The sequence below is a fragment of the Anser cygnoides genome, chromosome 7 (assembly GCF_040182565.1).
Source record: "Anser cygnoides isolate HZ-2024a breed goose chromosome 7, Taihu_goose_T2T_genome, whole genome shotgun sequence".
Lineage (NCBI taxonomy): Eukaryota > Metazoa > Chordata > Aves > Anseriformes > Anatidae > Anser > Anser cygnoides.
In genome coordinates this window covers 37,223,735-37,242,233 of record NC_089879.1, presented here as the reverse complement: position 1 = coordinate 37,242,233, position 18,499 = coordinate 37,223,735, and the positions used below count along the sequence as shown (strand labels likewise).

The following is an 18,499-nucleotide window of genomic DNA, read 5'->3' as shown; positions in this document are numbered from 1 at the left end:
GTTAAGGGACGTGAGCTACCCCAGGTACCCGACAGTTGTATGCTTAAACTTCTGTAGGCTGAACTGTCCTGTAACAGGTGCTGAGGTGCCTCCACAGATGATAGAGGAGACCTGGCTGCTAAGCCCAGCAAAAGCTCATTGAAACTGTAGTAATATGGAATTGGTGCTTTTGCCTAGTGAGACTGTAACAAACAAACATCCATAAAGTGGGGTAACTGGGGGGGGAGGGAACAAAAAACCCAAGTTACATCTTAAGCTATCTTTAAATAAATAAAATTTATACAAAAAAGTGATATGTAAGACTGAGTCTTGCATATATTAGTTCTGTTATGGTCTCTAAATAAAGCAGTGCATTTTGAAGTATGATATACCAGTCTTGCTGGGTCACTATGAATAATGAAAAGGTGAATTCTTAGTATTTTTGAGAGCAGAAAGTGATAAAGATTAATCAAAATTTGATACAGCCTCAGTGCTTTTAGTATCCTCCTGTTTGGAGGATTTTATTGTTTGAAAGTAATATTATGGACTGAGTGGTTTATGAGTTCATCACTGGACAGAAGTTTTTTCCTGCATCTTACTGATTTTTCTTGATGAGTTATTTCTTTCTTTGTGCTGGAGATATTAAAGTAACTGTGTTTTAGATTAATTTTTTTACCTTTTAGTGGTGGAGACAGAACAGATTTAGTATGGGGACAAAGCTGTAATTCAGTTATGAAATGTGTTGTATGTTGATGAATCCTAAGAGTTGCTTTATATTTACAAGTGTTGTGTTTACTGCCTGTGTTAGTTTTGTCCAAAGTACTAACCTGTACTTTACTGTAGAAATAGAGGCTACTGAACTTCATCTTGATACCTAATGAGAATTGTTTTACAAGTGTGCCTCCTTCTTAGAAAAACAAGGTGAAGGCTTCATTTTCAAGTGTGAAGAGGCTCCCTCGAGCTCAGTGTTATTCATATAGGGCATACAGCAAGTCTTTATTTAGAAAAAATCATTAAAATAATCTATAGATCTCCTCATCAGAATCTCAGGGTCACCTCCATGACCACATGACTGCCTTCCTCAAATGATATTTTGCTATAATCTCCTTGTCAAGAAGAAGAGCTAATGCTAATGCAGCAGCAAGGTATCTGGGGAATTTCAGTACTAGTGCTGGTAAGATCTGTTGTAGAACTAGTACAAACTAATTCAAACAATACATTTTTAAAGTGATAATAAGTAATTGTGGCCATCTAGAAGAGAACTGGAACCCTGCAGATTATTATTGTTTAGATTAGATTGTGTGTGTATTACTTTTGTTAATTTTTTGTTTTTATGTAAATGAAATTTTAATGCAAGATCGTGAAAACTGGTTTGTTGGTGAACTAATTTTAATTATAAACACAAGCCAATGTTTATTTCTGGTTGAAGAAAATCAGTATGAAAAGGCTAGATTATGTCAGAACAAAAATAATGCAAAAAGACTGATGTGACTAAAATATGGTTTAAATACTGAATGCTCAAAGGGATACTATTAAAAGAATACATCGAAGAGTTCAGTCTATAAAAAGAACAGCCTATACTTTTGCACAAATTCAAGTAATATTTTATTTCTTAAATTACTAAAGGTCAACCAAAAATATTTTCTGTCAATGTTATGAGTACTCTGAGCATCCAGAGTAATGTTTTCACAAAAAAAAAAGTGTGAAGTGTGGTGACTGGCTTTGAAAAAGGCACTTGCAGTCAGATATTTCCAAAATGATTACTGCAAAAAACATTTCTCTTTAGATAGATACTCAGTGTCTAGAGACTGTAAATTTTTAGCACACTAATTTGTAGTTAAGAAAACCATTTTGACAAGGTCCCTGCTATATGCTTAAGTCCAAAGTGATAGGGCCTACCCTATTAAATGATCATAGTTTTCTGCATTCTGGTGATTAACAGGCTTTGGACTTTCCTGGCTTTCTTAATCCCTTTTAATCATTTAAACCTATTATTGTTTTGACTTCAATTTCAAAAGCTCTTTAAGTCTGTCTTACAATATTAATAGCTACTTAAAGTCCCGATTTGCAAACACACCATCAGTACGGAGTCTATTTTGCTGCACTGAATAATGTAAAAGCAGCTCTTTATGAAAAAGTTTGATTGGGGGAGAGGGGGAGACGACAACAAAAAAAAAAAAACACCAGAAAAGCTATACCTAGTAATTTTTATATTTAAAATAGTGATCATATCCATGCAGGAAAATTGTGGGGTAAAAACCACTTGTAATTGTATTACAGTGCAGTGGGTTTTCTTCTTCTAGGGTTTAGGAGTGTAGTTTGAACTTCATTGTGTTTGAAATTTAAATCCATCTTTCATTTTCATAGTGTTTAAAAAAAAAAAAAGAGAAAATCTTTCTGCTGGTATTCTTAGGATCTCTTTCACCCGGAAATTCCACAAGTTTTTTTCTGAAAAACAGATGTTTATCTAGGATGTGATGCAGCTGAATATGACTACAGTCGTGTTAGTACACAGGAACTGGGAAAAGCATGGTGATGGAAAAATAAAAACACCAGCAGATCTTCCTTGGGTTTTCAAGGATGTGGCTTCATTTTCTCAGCACTGGTGTGCCCATTCCAGTACCTGTGCTTGAAGTCTGGAACATCTTAGAAATGGGACAGCCAAAATCTGTGGTTTGAGTTGCACTTAAACTCCTCCTGAAGAAGATGTTTTGTTAGTCAGTGTTTTCTGCCAGTAGAGTGCTACATTTTCTTTTCCCCAGCTGGTATTGATTCAGTGTCATTGGTAACAATGAAAAAGGCATTTATTTCCAATGCTCTTAAGACAGAAGTATCTTAACCTTCCTTGATGATATTTTTTGTATGTGTCTTTCCCATTATCACTAGCAGGTGCTTTACTCTGATCTACTTTTCTTCCCAATTTAAATGTTTTAGATAGATCTTCTGTTCAGGAATGTAAGGGGACAGAAGAATTACTGAGGCTGACCACTCACTCTGTTGATCTGCTGTTTTTTATTGTTCTGTTTGCTGTGCCCTTTTTCTATATTAAACCAGGTCATTGGTGTCTTCACCGTTTGACATAAGGTGGAAGCTCATGTTGACTTAATTGCAGATTATGGCATCTGATGTATCCCACCCACCCCCAAACTACTGCTCTGTGGAACATGCTTTATCCCTGCCCATATTCTTATTTACCTGCTTCACTCTGCATTTGTGTTTTAAAGTCATATATGAATGGGCTTGCCTTGCTGTCTGCTAGAATGGTCTGTTGTCACTGCATATCCTTGCCAGTTTGCTGTCATCTGTGGATTTCATCAGCACTTAATGCATTTAACTCCAGGTCACGCCTAGATGTGTGGCATGGTGCTGGGTCGAGTGCTGATCCCTGATGAAGTCAGTTGAGGCGTGCAATCTCTTACATCCCCAGTACTTCACTAAAGGAATGTCTGAAAAGCCTTTTAGGCAGTCTTCTCTTTTGTTAGTGGAAGTGGACTATTGCAGGACTGAGATTTTCCAGAGTCAGGTTTTCATTGGGATTGTGTTGCTATCGTACAAACCCTTTGAATCTTTCAGTTTCTCAAGGAAATGGGTCTGGACTTGTATTTTGTTTGGTGACAAAGCAATATGTATTCAGTAAGGATATCTTCTGAAATTGTATAACCTGTGTAAGGTCATCCTAGAGTAACAGCGGTTGGTGATCAGCTGTCATGGAAGACAGAAATCGGTGTTGAAAGGGTGCCTGGTCTGCAGTCAACTTGAGGCCAAGAGAAACATGTGAAAGGGTAGGTGGGAGAAGCTGTGCTGTTACAAGGCAAGAGAGGTCAAATGGGAGAGAAATGCTGAGGGAGTGGGAAGCGTGGTGCATTTCAGGTGGTGAAGCTGGGAGAAGATAGCAAAGCAACAGACAGGGATTTGGGAGAGTGGGGAGGATCAAAAGCAGATGTATCACCCTGTTGCGGAAGAAGAGCAGTGCAAGTCAGGCAAGAGACGGTGACTTTCAGGATATGAATCAAAGCGCTTTGTTGGGGAGCTCTATGGGGAAAGAATGATGTTTTAAAACAAATATTTGGACTAGGTTGTATGTGCCAATGACACGCAACTTTAATTTTGGTTTAGCTGTTTGCATCTGGTCCATGATGAATTTGGCTGCTGAATTCGTGCATAAGGTCTGGTCTGGCTTGTGCTTTTTTGTTTTCATCTGGCTTTAGAAAATGCACAGCCCCTGGAATCTGAGTTAGCCAGTTGAATATAATGATCCAAACAAATGCAAGTCATGCTGCTTGTGCTCCTTGTTTTTATATGTGAAAAGGATTTTTAGGCTAATCAGTAGATTGAGGCTACATGAAGCATTATTGAAACTTGTAATCAACGGTAGCATTGTCAGAAATACAGAAATACTGCCTTGCAGCTACTAGCATTTTACTGCTGTTGGAAAAGCAATTCACTTACTGTCTTCTGATCTCTGTGTAGCAGTTAGGGCATCGTTAGTCATCTTAGCCAATAAATTCCAGAAGGAAATTAATAAAAAGGCTGACATCCTGTACCTGTCTCCCCATACATCTCATCAGCTAAATATTCTGGGAGATTGGGTTTATTTTGTGCACTGGTCTGTAAATGCTTGGTGAGATAGCACTGTGGCAGCAGGTTCACATGTGGCAGTGTTTCTAACCTGGAAGATCTGGTGGGATGTGCTAACGGCCTTTGGTAGAAAGCAAGCAATACAGACTGAAGAAGGACATGTAAGCACTAGTGTCCCACTGGCTGGCTGTCCTCGTTTTAGAGGATGAATTATTAAGAAAAACCTCCAGAAGAAGGACAGCATTTCTGTTTTTAGAACAGTGAAAGTAGCTTTAACATCACTTGAAAGCTGAAACAGCATAACTGCTGAATCATTCTTATGGAAATGCGTTCTGACTGATCTGAAGTACAAGAAGGCTGCTCAGGGCCTCAAGGGTTTTTACTGGCTTTGTTGAAAACTTATGAAGAAATGCATCTGCAAAGCTCTGCCTTAAAAAAGGTCTCTTCTTTTATTGATGAAGCATAGCCTGCTGTAGCATGAATTCTTGTCGAGTTCACACAACCAAGAAACTTTGGGTATCTGACAGAGAAATCACTTCGTTGCTTTTTTTGGTGACCTTTTTTGTGAATTTCATTTCAGAAATGTACCATTTCATGCATTCCAGTGTAATCCATCTGGGAAACAGTTAAAATAACCGCAGCAGAGACTGTCAGGTACAGTGAGCTGATGGAACAGCAAAGCTCAAGATCTTTGAAAGGGGAGCCAGGGTAGTCAGAGCAATGGACGGTGGCAAGGTTCATGTTTTTTGTTTGTCGACCAAGGCAGAGGAATGACTGCACAGATATCTATGTTCAGAGCTTCCTAGAATGCCTTACTGTTTTTGTATTACTCAGATAGCTTCCATTTTTTTCATGCTGGCTACTCACATTGACAGCTAATGCAAAAATATCTTTTTATCTCTAGCTTCTTGTTCCTTCACAAGTATTATTGAAAATATTCATGAAATATTGGATATGTGTGTTTATGTATGTATGCAGTTTTGTGTACCTCCATGTTTCTGGGTAGTCTGTACAGTGGAGTTCTTGACTTGACTCTTCTGGCTCAAGCAGCAATGTATATCCATGCTGATTTTTTATTTTGAACCCTGTGCAATTTTCAGCTATTCTTTTTTCTTTATTTTTTCCTGGCTGGTAGATTCAAGTAAGGAGAAATTTCAAAAGGGAAGTGAATTTTAAAGCAAGGATGTTGTATTGTCATTTTTAAAACCTGTTTAATCATCACCAGTCTTAGGTTTTTGCCTTAGGACAGGTTAGTTTTACCAGCTTTTCAGGAAAGTCTGGTACATAGAGCAGATCTGAACTTGATATTCTCTTGAAGTTTTTCACCAGTACGTATTTAGTGTAGGCTGTGTTTTCTTTTTAATTGGGTTAAGGCTTTGTAAAATTGAATGCTGCATGAAGGGGAACATGCCTTACAGCTGTTTGTTAAATTAAGAGCTTTTTTGCAAAAATGTTGACTAAAGTTCAAGGGCATTAGTTTCCATACCTGTCATATTAGGAGAAATATAAAAAAAAAAAGTGAGTCATAGGCTTGCTGTTTCAGAAAGGTCTTTAAATTGCATTGCACAAGTCAGAGCTGAGCTTGCAGGTTCTAGTGTGCTTTTTTAAAAAAAAAAAAGACATTTCATAAAATTATATTTTTGTAAAAACTGAAGTTGAGATGATAATTTTGTATGTGAGTGCTGGGAAAGTCATATACTTACAAAAGTAAAAATTAGTGAAAAATGTGTATGCTTCATAGTTTTGTTTTTTGTTTTTCCTTTTGGTAGCACCATAACCAACTCTTGGCCAGAGTTGTATATTTGGCTGTTACGTACATAAAACTCTTGCAAGTGGCCTTAGCGTATTTATAGAGTATATATAACTATATGTACCTGCATATTTCCTTAATGTTATTCTGGCTCTATGTAATGTCTGTCCTCAGTGTCTGCAATAATCTTTTAGTCTTTGCCTGTGCTACTTTATTTCTAGGCTTGTTGAAAGAGAAAATATTTAAGATTAACGTAGTATTGTTGGGGGGGACAATTTTGGTTGTGTATATATCAATTGTGTATAAATCGATTTTGATTATGTATATATCTGTGCATGTACTTGGCTCTAGAAATGTGAAATTTAGGAAGGGAGGAAATAACACTAAGTTCCCATCTGAATAACTGAAAACAAATGGGAGAAGAAAGATTGAGAGATTTGGGAAAGCCGATTTGGGAAGGCGAAAACATACATACGGTAATTTTGAGCTTCTTTCATTGAAATGCATCTCTGGTTTATTAATAGCGTGTAGCGAAGGAGTTATGGCCTAATGGGAGGTATTCAGATCACCTTGCTTAGCAAGCTGGTGTGGACGTCCTGTGTCACTACTCCCTGCTGTAGGCTGAAGGTAGAGAGATGCTTTTCCAGAGACTCAATTGGAGTTGGGTCTGGGTTTCTGGACGAAATTTAGGATGTTTAACTTGCACACTTTTCCTGGTAATTTCAGTGCCTGAACATGCCTCTTTGTTAACCAGGTTCGAAAGAATGCCATTTAAAGTAAAGAAAAATAATAGCTCCAAACTGGAAGAAGGTCTTGTAAGGGGTTGTGAAACTCCTTGTTTAAACTGAGGCTAGAGGATGGATGATAAAACAGTGATCTGATAGCCTATATTTGCAGATACGTTGACTGAGCTTTGATCAGAATAGGATGTGCTGAAGGTCTGACTATGGTGGAGCTTAAGAAATTCCATGAGGAACCAAGTAAGGGGACAAAGCTAATGCCTTCCTAAAGTGGAGGCTTCACCCAAGGTAAAACCAGCAGCCTGTCGGACTGCCTGAAATAGTTGCTTGCAGGGTGCACAGGCCGGGCTGTGTGTATCTGGCCAGGCAGCTGAGCTGGCTTGGTGGAAGCTTGCAGCTGTGCGGGGTGATAGCGCTGTGCTGGGGGGCTCTGTCTGCCCCTCAGCGTGCCTGCGTGCAGCTGCCATCTGGGAACGGGTGGCTGGAACGTTGGCTATTCTTTCAGTAGATTAAATGTCCCTGAAGGACATCAGGAAGCACTTAAAAATATCATTTTTGAAATGTACTACAGTTTGTTTTGACATTTACTTGCAATTTTTCTGTAGAACGTTACAGATTCTTATTATTTTGAAATAGTCTTCTGAGCAGTGATGAAGAAACTATTAGCGGTTTGAACTTTATCTTAAATTGGTATTGGATAGTCAAAATTAATAATCAGTATCTGAAGTCCTAGGATGTATTAAACTTGAGTTTCCTCTGTTTTCTGCCCAGTGAAATTTCAAGTTGTGGTCCCTTCAGCTCCTTTGCCCACTTCTGAAGCATATTTGCTTCTCTTTCTAGTTTAATAGTAGAACTGTAAATGTGTAATACATTTGCAATGTGTTGTTTCAGTTGCTTAAATAGTTTAAAATGTTCTAAGTTATTTAAAATGTTCAGATTACATATCTTTAACCTCAATTTTGCATTTTTGGCTTGGCTCTTAAAATTTTTTTTAGAAATCTGGGGGAGAGAAATTCTTCCAAATCTAACCTTTATCAGCTAGGAAAAGCCAACTGGTACTTATCAATCTTGCCTACGAAACACATGTTGGCAAACATTATGTAAGCTGTTCACTGTGCTAGTTGTACACTTACATTTATTAAATACTTCAGCTGTGTCTGAAATATAATATGCATCCTGTCTTAATGCAGAAAGTACTAATGAAAGTGTGGCTTCTACAAGCATGCCCATTTTGTGGGAAACTCCCTGACGTGTTGCTGCCATCAAAGCAGTATCTTCAGGAGGCAAGGAGGAATATTGGAGAAACAAACAAAAAAAGTCCATTTTCATGGTAAAAGAAAGGAGGGGTGGCAAAGAAGGGGTAACGAAAAAGAGCTAAGCTAAGGTTCAGCCAAGGAACTGTTCTGTAAACTTCAGCAGGAGCAACTGGTTCCCTCCCACACTCCTCTCCAGCTCCCCTCTGTGCTGTCAGCAGCGTACCCCAGATAAAGCCCCACGCCTGTTCAGCAGCGTTCCCCTGTGCTGTACAGCTTCTGCTGTAGCTTGCTTAACAAAGTAAGTAAGTAGTCAGTCAGGGGTATGGCTGGCTGTGGCAGGTCGATCCCTTTGCCAAACAACCTGATAGCATTTTAAGACTGTGGGTTGCAGAAGTTAGTCCTTGGACTTCTGACAGATGTTCCTTTGGAATGTCATGGTAGCTGTCGTCTTCTTCTCTGATATAATGCTATTTGCTATCAATAAAATGCTTAAGACATGACAACCAGAGATCTTCAGAAGGGTGCAGCACTGTTAGGAAGCGTTGGGCCAGACCTTCACCATTAAAGAAAAAGGGTCTAATGCTATTCACTAAGGAAAACATTGATCTGGAAGTACATGTAAGGTCACAACAGTTCAAAATTTGTGACTTACAGAGTGAAAGAGTGGTAAACTGTAAAGAAGATGCAGCATTTAAACCAGGTGGCCTACGTCTGTTATTGGACAGTGCATTGTGTAGTCTGCTTTGAGTCAAATGCAAATTCTGCATTTAGAAGGCAAATGTGGATGGGCTCCGCTGTACCCTGGTTAGAAGGGACTGCATGAAGGATTGAGTAGCAAGGTGGATAAATGGATGCAAGTCAGCAGGATGCTCTGGGAAATAACCAAAGGCAGTGTCTGGGTATGTAAACAGGAAAGAATGGGTCAGGTTGTTGATGTCTTCTATGTTTGAATGCAGCACTGGTGAGCTTGAGAATGTGTCCGGGGTTGATGCTTCCATTTTAAATCAATTCTGGAAAAAAGAAACACACAACAGTTTCGGAGAATATAATCAGAAAATGGTATCAAGAAAATTTTATCTGTTCATCTGAAACAACAATTGATATGCAAGATAGCTTGATTGTAGTTAGTGGCCAGAATCTTTACTCAGAAGGAGTAATGTATGGCTATGCACTTGATGGCAGAATGGAACAAAAGCAGAGGCACAGCGGCAATGGAGAGCTCCTTTATTCTGAAGCATGAGCAGGTACTGTTTGCAGAATTATCAAAAACATTCTTTACTTGTATCTGCTTCCATTATATCCATTACATATGGGGGGACAACCCCACATTGTAGTTAGATCTGTGGAATATTTTGAGAGGGTAAAAGACTTTTTTCAGAGGTGCAGCACAAGCAAGGTCACTTTTTAAAGGTTTTTCAAAGTGACTGACAGTGTAGCCTGCAGCAGGACTAGCAGTGGCCCATGCTGGTTCCCTTCTTTCTCCAATTCACAGTGCAGGCAGCCTGTCCTCTGAAACTGCCTGCTAGCTCAAGCTAGCAAAGGGGGATTCCTTCTCTCCTGCTCTCCTTTTCATCAGAGGTTTCCTAAGTGGACTGCAGAAATTTTCCTCGTAAATAGCCAGTTAAAATATATTTGTGTGTACATACTTCTTTTACCTACAAAATGTTTTAGGTATTGGTATAATACTTAGATTTACTTAAGGGGGAAACATTGCAGCTAGTTTTAATGTTTATGTTGTCTGTAATCCTCAGAAACATGTTCTGCCAGATTGAAATTTTGAGATCAGTGGATAGTTTTGGTATGAAGTGCAATGATTTTTTGATATGTAGGCAGTCCAAGTGTCTAGTCATATTTGAAGCTGTGATAAAAGCAGAACTTTTGAGTGATTGTAAATTTACTTGAAAAAATGTCTAAGATTTTCTTTAGAAAACTTTGTTCTTGCAATATCAGAGGTACCTGAATCAATAGATATCACATAGTATGATAATTTGCTATTTTTAAAGTATAAAGCTGCATTTTATAGCTAAGTTCTCAAGTGAATAATTGTTCTGTGTTTTTTATTTTCAAGGTATGGGCTGAAGCCAAATGACCAAATTCTGGCAGAGGAGAAGCACAAAGAACTGTAAGCCTTTTATGGTGATATACGTGCCTGTTTTATGTATTTACTTTTCTATGTATCTATATACCTTATTATTAAAGACCTGAAGCAGAAATTTTTTTATTTTCAGAAATAGCTTCTGTGCTTCAGTCTACTGCAAATTAAAATATTTGTTTGGACACCCCTTGAGTTTCAAAAAACAACACACAAACAAAAAATGCCACAATCACTTCATTCTTGAATAATTCTGTTCTTAACTGCAGTTCATATACACACAACTTAAATTTCGTACTGTTCATCCTAGTCAATGTCTTTTTTATAGAATTGGTTACACTAACAGTTACTGCCTTCCTGCAGTATATCCGTGTATAAGTGAAATATTTGTTTAACAGAAATTGGATGGAAGACTTTTTTCAGATTTGGTGTTGACTCGCTATTTAAATTTGCCTGGCTATGTGATGTTATGGCCATCCCCACCTTTGCAAATTGTCATCACAGCCTGGCTGTGGTTTGTAACGTAGCGAAGAGTCACCAGAGCCCTGTCAGTTGTATTGAAAACTCACTTTGACTGATTGTACTGATTGCCTGTTTTGGCTAATCTGACTTTTGTAGCCTAAAATTATTGTTCCTTGAGGAAAAAATAGATTTGTTTTTGAATGGATCATTCTTTTGTCTTGTAGGAGAGTGGCCATTGATAACTTAATGAAACATTTTAATAACACTATCTTTAATGATTTTTTATCCCTCATTAAAGAGGTGCCCAAACCAAAGAAGCTAGAAGTTCAAATTTATTCCAATTTTAGGTAATCTCCCATGTTCCGGCATAATAACCCTTACTTTTTATTTTGACACAATAGGTATTAAAATATAGAAGCTCTACATTTGAGTTGGAAGCAGATACTGCATGCTATGTCTTAAGTATGTGGATGTTTATTTGGAAAAATATTTTGTACCAGTACATATTGTATCTAGTTATAGTCCAGGTAATATATAGACAGGGGAAGGTGGATTCTGAGCCTGCATGTTGTCAACTCTTGTTTCTTTTTCCCAGTTATGGTAAGTTTTAAAACAGATACTGAAGTTCTTGAAGTTACTGACTTGTGAACTATATACATGTTTTGAAAGCAGAGGGGGACTTGTTAGAGCTTGATATGCTTTCTTTAGTAACTGATTCGTTTAATCACAGTCACTATATTAAAAGTAATCACTAAATGAAAGATGGCCCAGTTGAAACATTCCTGCTCATTTGTACGTTTAAGCATACAGGTTATGTAAGGTCAATATTGTAATATTTGCATTTCAGACTTTAGTTAAATTATGAAGAACTTAAAGAAAAAATAATGTGTAGTAGTTGTCATTCCTATTACTGATGTTTTTAATATCTGCATGTTATTACCACTGGCTGAAGAGCTATGCTCAGTGCACGTAGTCCAGTTTTCTTGCCTCATTCACTCAGTTTCCAAATGCTGCCTGAAGAACTTTCTATTTCAATGCCCTCTCTGCCATCCCTCAAACCTGTATTATGTAACTGCTTTTTTGAAGATAGTTTGTATGAAAGACTGTAGAAAATGCTTTACTTATCAACCCTTACATTATTTTATTTATTCAGGGCCTCTTAAAAATATTCTTCTAGTCATTACAGAGAAGTCATATGTCCAAATAAAATACAGCTATTCAGGATTTGCTTACATGTTTCTGCCCTTAGCATCAAGATAGTAGGGGATTTGTTCCCTTTTGCGTACATCTTTATGTTTAGATAAAAGAAACAATTTTTTTAAACTTCCAGCCCTTGCACCTAATTGTCTTTTTCTGTTATTACATTACCAGTATTTTATATTATTTCATAATACTCCCAAAAAACTGTTAAGTAGTTTATCCATATGTAAGATGAAGCAGCTGTTTGAGAGGAATTAGTATCTATAGCTGTCAGATTTTTCCATGTTAAAAGTTTGAATATTTCGTAGTAAGGTCATAGTTATCAAACAGTAAAAATGTCTTCTGGTAATTAAGATTTAATTTCTTTGGGAAAAAATAAGTGTGCGCTAAAAGCATTAGTGATTGAATTACTAGCCAAATAAAATTTCCATGTTCTTTCTGCAGATGGAACAAGACATTTAACTTATATTTATACATCATGGTAATGTACCTGTGACATTAAAATGGCCAGAGCTCCAGGCAAAAGACAAGCAACAGCAGTTGCCTTTGATCAGTAGATAAGATTGGTTTTATGTAGAACACTAATAATAGAGCATTGATAATAGAGCATAATTATGATTAAATATGCTAGGCCATTTAAAAAAGATACCAACTGGAAGTACCGAAAGTACTAGCAAGTTCGGGGGCTAGGCAGAAGTTAAATGACATGCAGGTCTGTGTTTTGGACAGTACAAGTTGTACTGTGTACACAAGTTTTATTTGTGCAATAGTGATTAAACAATGTTTTGATGTGCGGTATTTCATTTGAAGTAGTTCAAACATACTGAAATCCTGTCTGATCTCTCTAAGTATGTTGCATGTTACTTAATTTCATATTACCTAGTGATATAGGATCATAGAATCATAGAATATCCCGAGTTGGAAGGGACCCATAAGGATCATCAAGTCCAACTCCTGGCACCGCACAGGTCTCCCAAAAGTTTAGACCATGTGACTAAGTGCACAGTCCAATCTCTTCTTAAATTCAGACAGGCTTGGTGCAGTGACTACTTCACTGGGGAGCCTGAACTATCTTTAAAGCATATTCACTTCTTAAATGGAGTTAATTAAAAAAGAAAACTCAATAAAATTACAGTTTTGTGTGAATCTGCTGCAACAGATCCTTTCTTGAGCTTTTCATTGTTATCACTACAGTAGCTCCTGAGAGGATCTATGTCCTGTTGGTTATAATGAAGGAGTTGGAACAGGCTTTTGCCATTGACCTTGGCATCCTCTATGTGGTTGGATACTTGACTGGGGAAAAACTCTGGTAGGTCAGTGTCACATTGTGTCAGGACAGACCTTTAGGACTTCTCCAAATTGCTGTGTGCTGTTCTGCCCAGCCTGTGTTAACCGTATGGTATGGAACAGGTTAAAGAAGGTTGGACCTCAAAGCACTTGCAGTCCTTCAGTTGTCTGATTTGACTTACAGATGAGCCATTAGCTACTTAATTACCCTTTCCTGATATTTAGATAGATTTTTTTTATTTAAAAGAAATCCCAGTTGTAGGGAGTGGTGCAAGATAAAGTACCATCAGGGTAATTGTTGCTGATTTATTTACAGACTTACTCTTCAGTTCAGTGTCCTTTTAAAAATTAAGATGTTCTGAATTTGTCCTAATATTTTAAAAGTCAGTGTAAAGAGGAGTTGCTTAGACTCTCTGTATTTTTTTTCAGTGCCCAAATCTCTCTGCTTGAAATATTTTAACTTCAAGTCTTTGAAATATTGGCAGCTTTTATATTGACTTACCTAGTAAAGAAGACTTCTTTGGCATTCACGTAATAGAACCGTGATTTTCTGACCGTCAGATGTCCTTCAGTTTCTTAGCGGTCACTTCTGTGTAGCTGTTCCTAATGAAAAAGTAAATTTTTTCCAAAAATGAGTGTCGTACCTCCAGAGATAATTGGGCCAGTTACAGCTTGACTTGGCTTGATCCTGTTGTCCTTGAATCTTAGCTGTCTAGAGAGGTAAGTACAGCCACTAAGACAGAGTGGAGTTGGTTTACAGGCATGGCATCATACTAAACTTCTATTTTAAGAGCTAAGGTATGAAAGACCACCTTTTTTTTTTTTTTTTCTGCCTCTAATTCACTTGTACTGCAACAACCATGTAAAATTACCGTTTGTTTTCATTAGTGTATGATTTTTTTGTATCTGAAAGGAATTTGGTAGCACTGAAGTTACGAATAGATGCATATATGTTATTTTTGGAGTCCATCTGGAAATGTCTAAACTGTTCTGTTGCCCCTTGTCAGCTCTGAATGCACACGAGGTGGAGGTCACTGTCCTGTGGCTCAGCCAGGGAATGGAATGTGTGGAGGCTCTTCAGCCAGTTTTGTTATAAAATTAGAAGATTAGTTCAAAACATCTTAACTGATGAGCAAGCCAAGCATGTTGACTTTTGTATTAAATCAAGTGAGCCATCATCTTTGTTTTCACTGGCTCATCTGTGATGTTGGTCATCTGCAGTGAGAATAGCAGACAGGGGAAATAGTAATATCTTCAGTTTGCATGGATGAAGAGATGTCCATGTGATGTTTACCACATCCCCCAGAATAACTAAATCCACTTAACTCTGAGGGGAAAAAAATAATTCCATCTTGTAAGAGTGCTGAGGAAACTTGGACTTAATATGGTTGGTGGGGCCTTAATGTTGCATACTTTTCTCCCTTTGAGAACAATTAATAAATACAAACTCTGAGAGAAATGGAAATGCTTTTCTTAACCCTTTGTATAGTCCTTACAAGAGTTGCTCCAATTTTTAATTCTCAGAGTTGGACTCAATGACTTCAACTGAAGGTCATGTTGACTTGTGTGCGTTTGTTGTTTCAGCTGTTGTTTTTTTTTTTAATTTCTTTTGACTGTGGTTCCACATCAAAAGTTTTCAAAGAGAATAAATTGAAGCTAGCTGCAGCAAGTGATGGGATGTAGCTTGTTATCTTGTCTTGATGTTAAAATAGATTTTTTTCTATTTGTTTACCGAATCCCCAGTCTGACTAGAAATACACAGTCCATTTTCATTGGCATGTGTTGGCAAGGGTGGTCTTTATTTTTTTTTTTGACTTGGTTATGTGAATAGGCAACTAAAGTATACTTATTATGAGATGTCAATGTCTCTTATAAGTGCTGTGTGGAGTTTAGTGATATCACTGAGTCTGTAAGCAGTGCTTCATGATGCTTAGTTTAATACTGCTTTGGCTGCTGGTTATATGGTTTTATAGGCTGTTTTGTTTAAACGATTTTAGTCATGGCTGAACACTACTTTTTTTTTCTTTTTTTTTTGAAGCTAGTTTAAGGGGAAAAAGGGGAAAGAAGGAAACGTGGGACTTCTTTTGCACTCCACAGTTACCTTTGCTTTCATAACTTATCTTTTCATAGAGATAAAGATCACCAAATGAGAAAGGGGAATAAAATAAAACGTAAGCTTTCTTTCTCTTCTGTCAGCTGATTGATGTGTTGCAGTCAGAAGGGAGGACAGAGATGTTGCTCTGATGCAAGTTGGCCAAGAAGAATTTATTTATGTACTTGGTCCTTGGTGGCACACTTGCTATACGAATACTTTTTCATAGCAAAACTGAACAAGGGAGAAGGGGACTCTTTAGCCTGAACAGCTTGATGGTTAACAGAGTTTTGAATGATCCATATCATCTTTTTTTTGTTTGTTGTTAGTGAGTTCTGATTTTACTTAGCCAAGGTATAATTGAGGGAAGTGGGTATTGGAAGGGTAAATCTTGGACATGCAGGAGGTTTGTTTGGGAATTTCAGAGGGCCTTGGGAAAGAGGAGAGAAATTGACAGAAGAGGTTTAGAAGGAGCCTGGGTAAATTAGACAGAGGATGTGGAAAGGATTGGTTTGTTGGTATGTTGTAGTGGAGTTTGTTTATATTTAGTAATTACCATGTGTAAGTATCTATCATAACAAGTGCAAAAGCTAATGGACTCAATATCAAACCCATTTACTATGCAGCCGTGCCTCACTGATGTTCGACATGCAGTGACAGAGACGTGGATGCTGGGGACACAAAGGGGTGCAACTGTCTGTCTCATGCTGATGGAGCCATCCAAAAGCTACAGTATTTTGTGCCACTAGAGGGTGTAGCTTATCTTCAGTAACATTCTCAAGATCTTTCCTTATATGTTGCTTTTAGGATTTGCTGTCCTGTTGGTATGTAGTCTCCCTAAATTACTTTGTTTTTTTATCCAGCCCGTTTCCCCTTGAAAAACTAAAAGAGGGTAAAAATGCTGGGGTGAAGAGATGGAGAAGAACTAAAATATCAAAAATACTGAGCTTTAAATCTTTTGTTAACCTCCTCAACATATGTTGACAGCATAGATGATTTGTGTGGTTGGGGTAATGTGTGAACCTGTCACAGGCACCTGTCAAAGCTGTTGAGTTACTCTATGTAATATATGTCATTTATAGTTACTTTTCAGTAGATTAGTATGTATATTAAAAAAAAAAATTGGGAATGAAATAATGCGCCCCCCAATTCCCATCTTTACCAAACTTTATTTTAGATTTTGACCTTTTTTGTTTAGATCAAGCTATCATACCAGCCTGTTTCTTGCTGTTGTGGTTTGAACACAAATTTCAATAAAAATGTCTACTGTGGAATCGATATTCTTTTTTTTAAAAAAAAAAAAAATCTTTAGAACTGTTAAAAATGGAAACTTCAATGCTATCCTTTTAATAGATAAATGACTCATCAGTCTCTTTAATTGCCATCTTTTTCCCATAGTAAATAGAAATACTGTTGTACGTTGATGCTGGTTATTCTATGTCAGCAGGCACAAAGACAAAGGTTTCATTAAATGCTTGGGACTTATTTGGGCTTACATATTTGAAATATTTGTTATTTGTTCTGTGGATATTCAAAAAACATGCAAGTGTAATGAAAGACTGATTGGAGAATTTTGTGCTAATCTGGACTGCATTTTGTTAAACCTATTCTTTGGGTTGTTGGCTCCCTCTGTAGCAATTGCTTTAAATTGCAGTTTGATTTCTCAGAATTGTTTTGTTATTTCTGTGGTGTATTTTAAGACATGACTAACATGTACAGAAAGAATGATTTGTGGCTAGCCACAAAACTTCTGTTACAGGTTGTTCCATCTTCTTTTCCATTCCCTTTTCTGCATGTCCAATTTTGCTGAATGTAGCACCAATGCAAATTTGTGCTATAAAAATCACCTTATGAAATAATTGGTAACAGCCAATCCTGCATGAAATTTACACAAACCAAATTTAAATTAGAGCATAAATGCTTTTTCCTTTTGTTGGAGACACACTTTACATTTGCTTCCATTTAAGATGCAAAATTTGCAAATGGTGATTATACTGTATAATTTCGTTTTACACCCTGCTGTTGATCATAACTAATCTGTGGGTTACTTATACAGGGTGCTACATAGATCAGTATTTTAGATTGTACTCATGTATCAATATAATATTGTAATAAAACCTTTTACCTCTGTTTACATTATTTTTGTATATATAGTATAATAGAGCAAAACTTGGCTGAGTAGCTTGATAAGTTCTGCTGGAACATTCTTAAATGCATCAGGTGTTAACCAGCTCTTGAAAATTAGTGTTGATTTATTTTTTTATTACACAATGGTGATTTTATATCAAAATAGAAGAAAACTTCTGATAATAGCTATCTCTGGCAGGGAAGAACAAGGCTTATTGCCTCTGGGGAGCTTGGTTATGTATTGGTTATATATTGCCTCTGGGGAGCTGCTTATCTGGCAATGTTGTGTGACACAACACTTTGATGGTAGTGGGATGGAAGTTGGAGGGGAAATAGAAGGATGGATGTGAAAGCCAGTGGAGAACCCAAAATGGTGTGTGTGTGTGTGTGAGACATATGGGAACCAAAAGCAACAAGTCAAAAAATTTCTGCTTTTTAGGAGGAAGGAAAGAGGAGAGAAAATCACTGGCTTAAATCAAGTTATGCAAGTTCCTAGTGTTAGATTTATTGTTCTTCTGTAGTCTTGCTATGTCATGACTTAATCTTGTATTAATTTTTCCTCTCTTACCTTCAAGAGACATTCTTCAAGTACCTGTGTCATCTACTTTCAGTATCAGTACTGTATTAAAAGTGTTGCAGCAGAGATATCAAAAGATTCCCCAAGAGATGGGTATTTTTGAAATATTACAAAAGATAATTCCAGGTCAAATTTGAGAGCTTTGAGAAGCTCTGATGGCATTGGTTCTTGAGTGAAATTGATCTTGAGTAACCCTTTCTTATGCTCTGAGGACATATCCAAGAGTAGATGGATTGGCATTGATCTGGCTTGCTCTTCTATGTATTGTACCGTAACTTAGTATATATACTCCATGTACTGTGCTTAAACCAAGGGAGTACTTTCTTTTGCTGCATATTCCTGAAATCACTGTCGAGCAC

General features: G+C 37.3%; 1 protein-coding gene across 2 annotated transcripts in view; it reads left to right on the top strand.

The window, feature by feature from the left end:
• Positions 1 to 18,499, top strand: part of ADK (adenosine kinase) — a 293,088-nt gene that overhangs the window by 21,463 nt on the left and 253,126 nt on the right. For both annotated transcript variants that reach the window (XM_067000398.1, XM_048060308.2), the window contains exon 3: positions 10,372 to 10,425. In XM_067000398.1, coding sequence (XP_066856499.1) covers positions 10,372 to 10,425 — 54 coding nt within the window. The remainder of the gene's footprint in view (positions 1 to 10,371; positions 10,426 to 18,499) is intronic.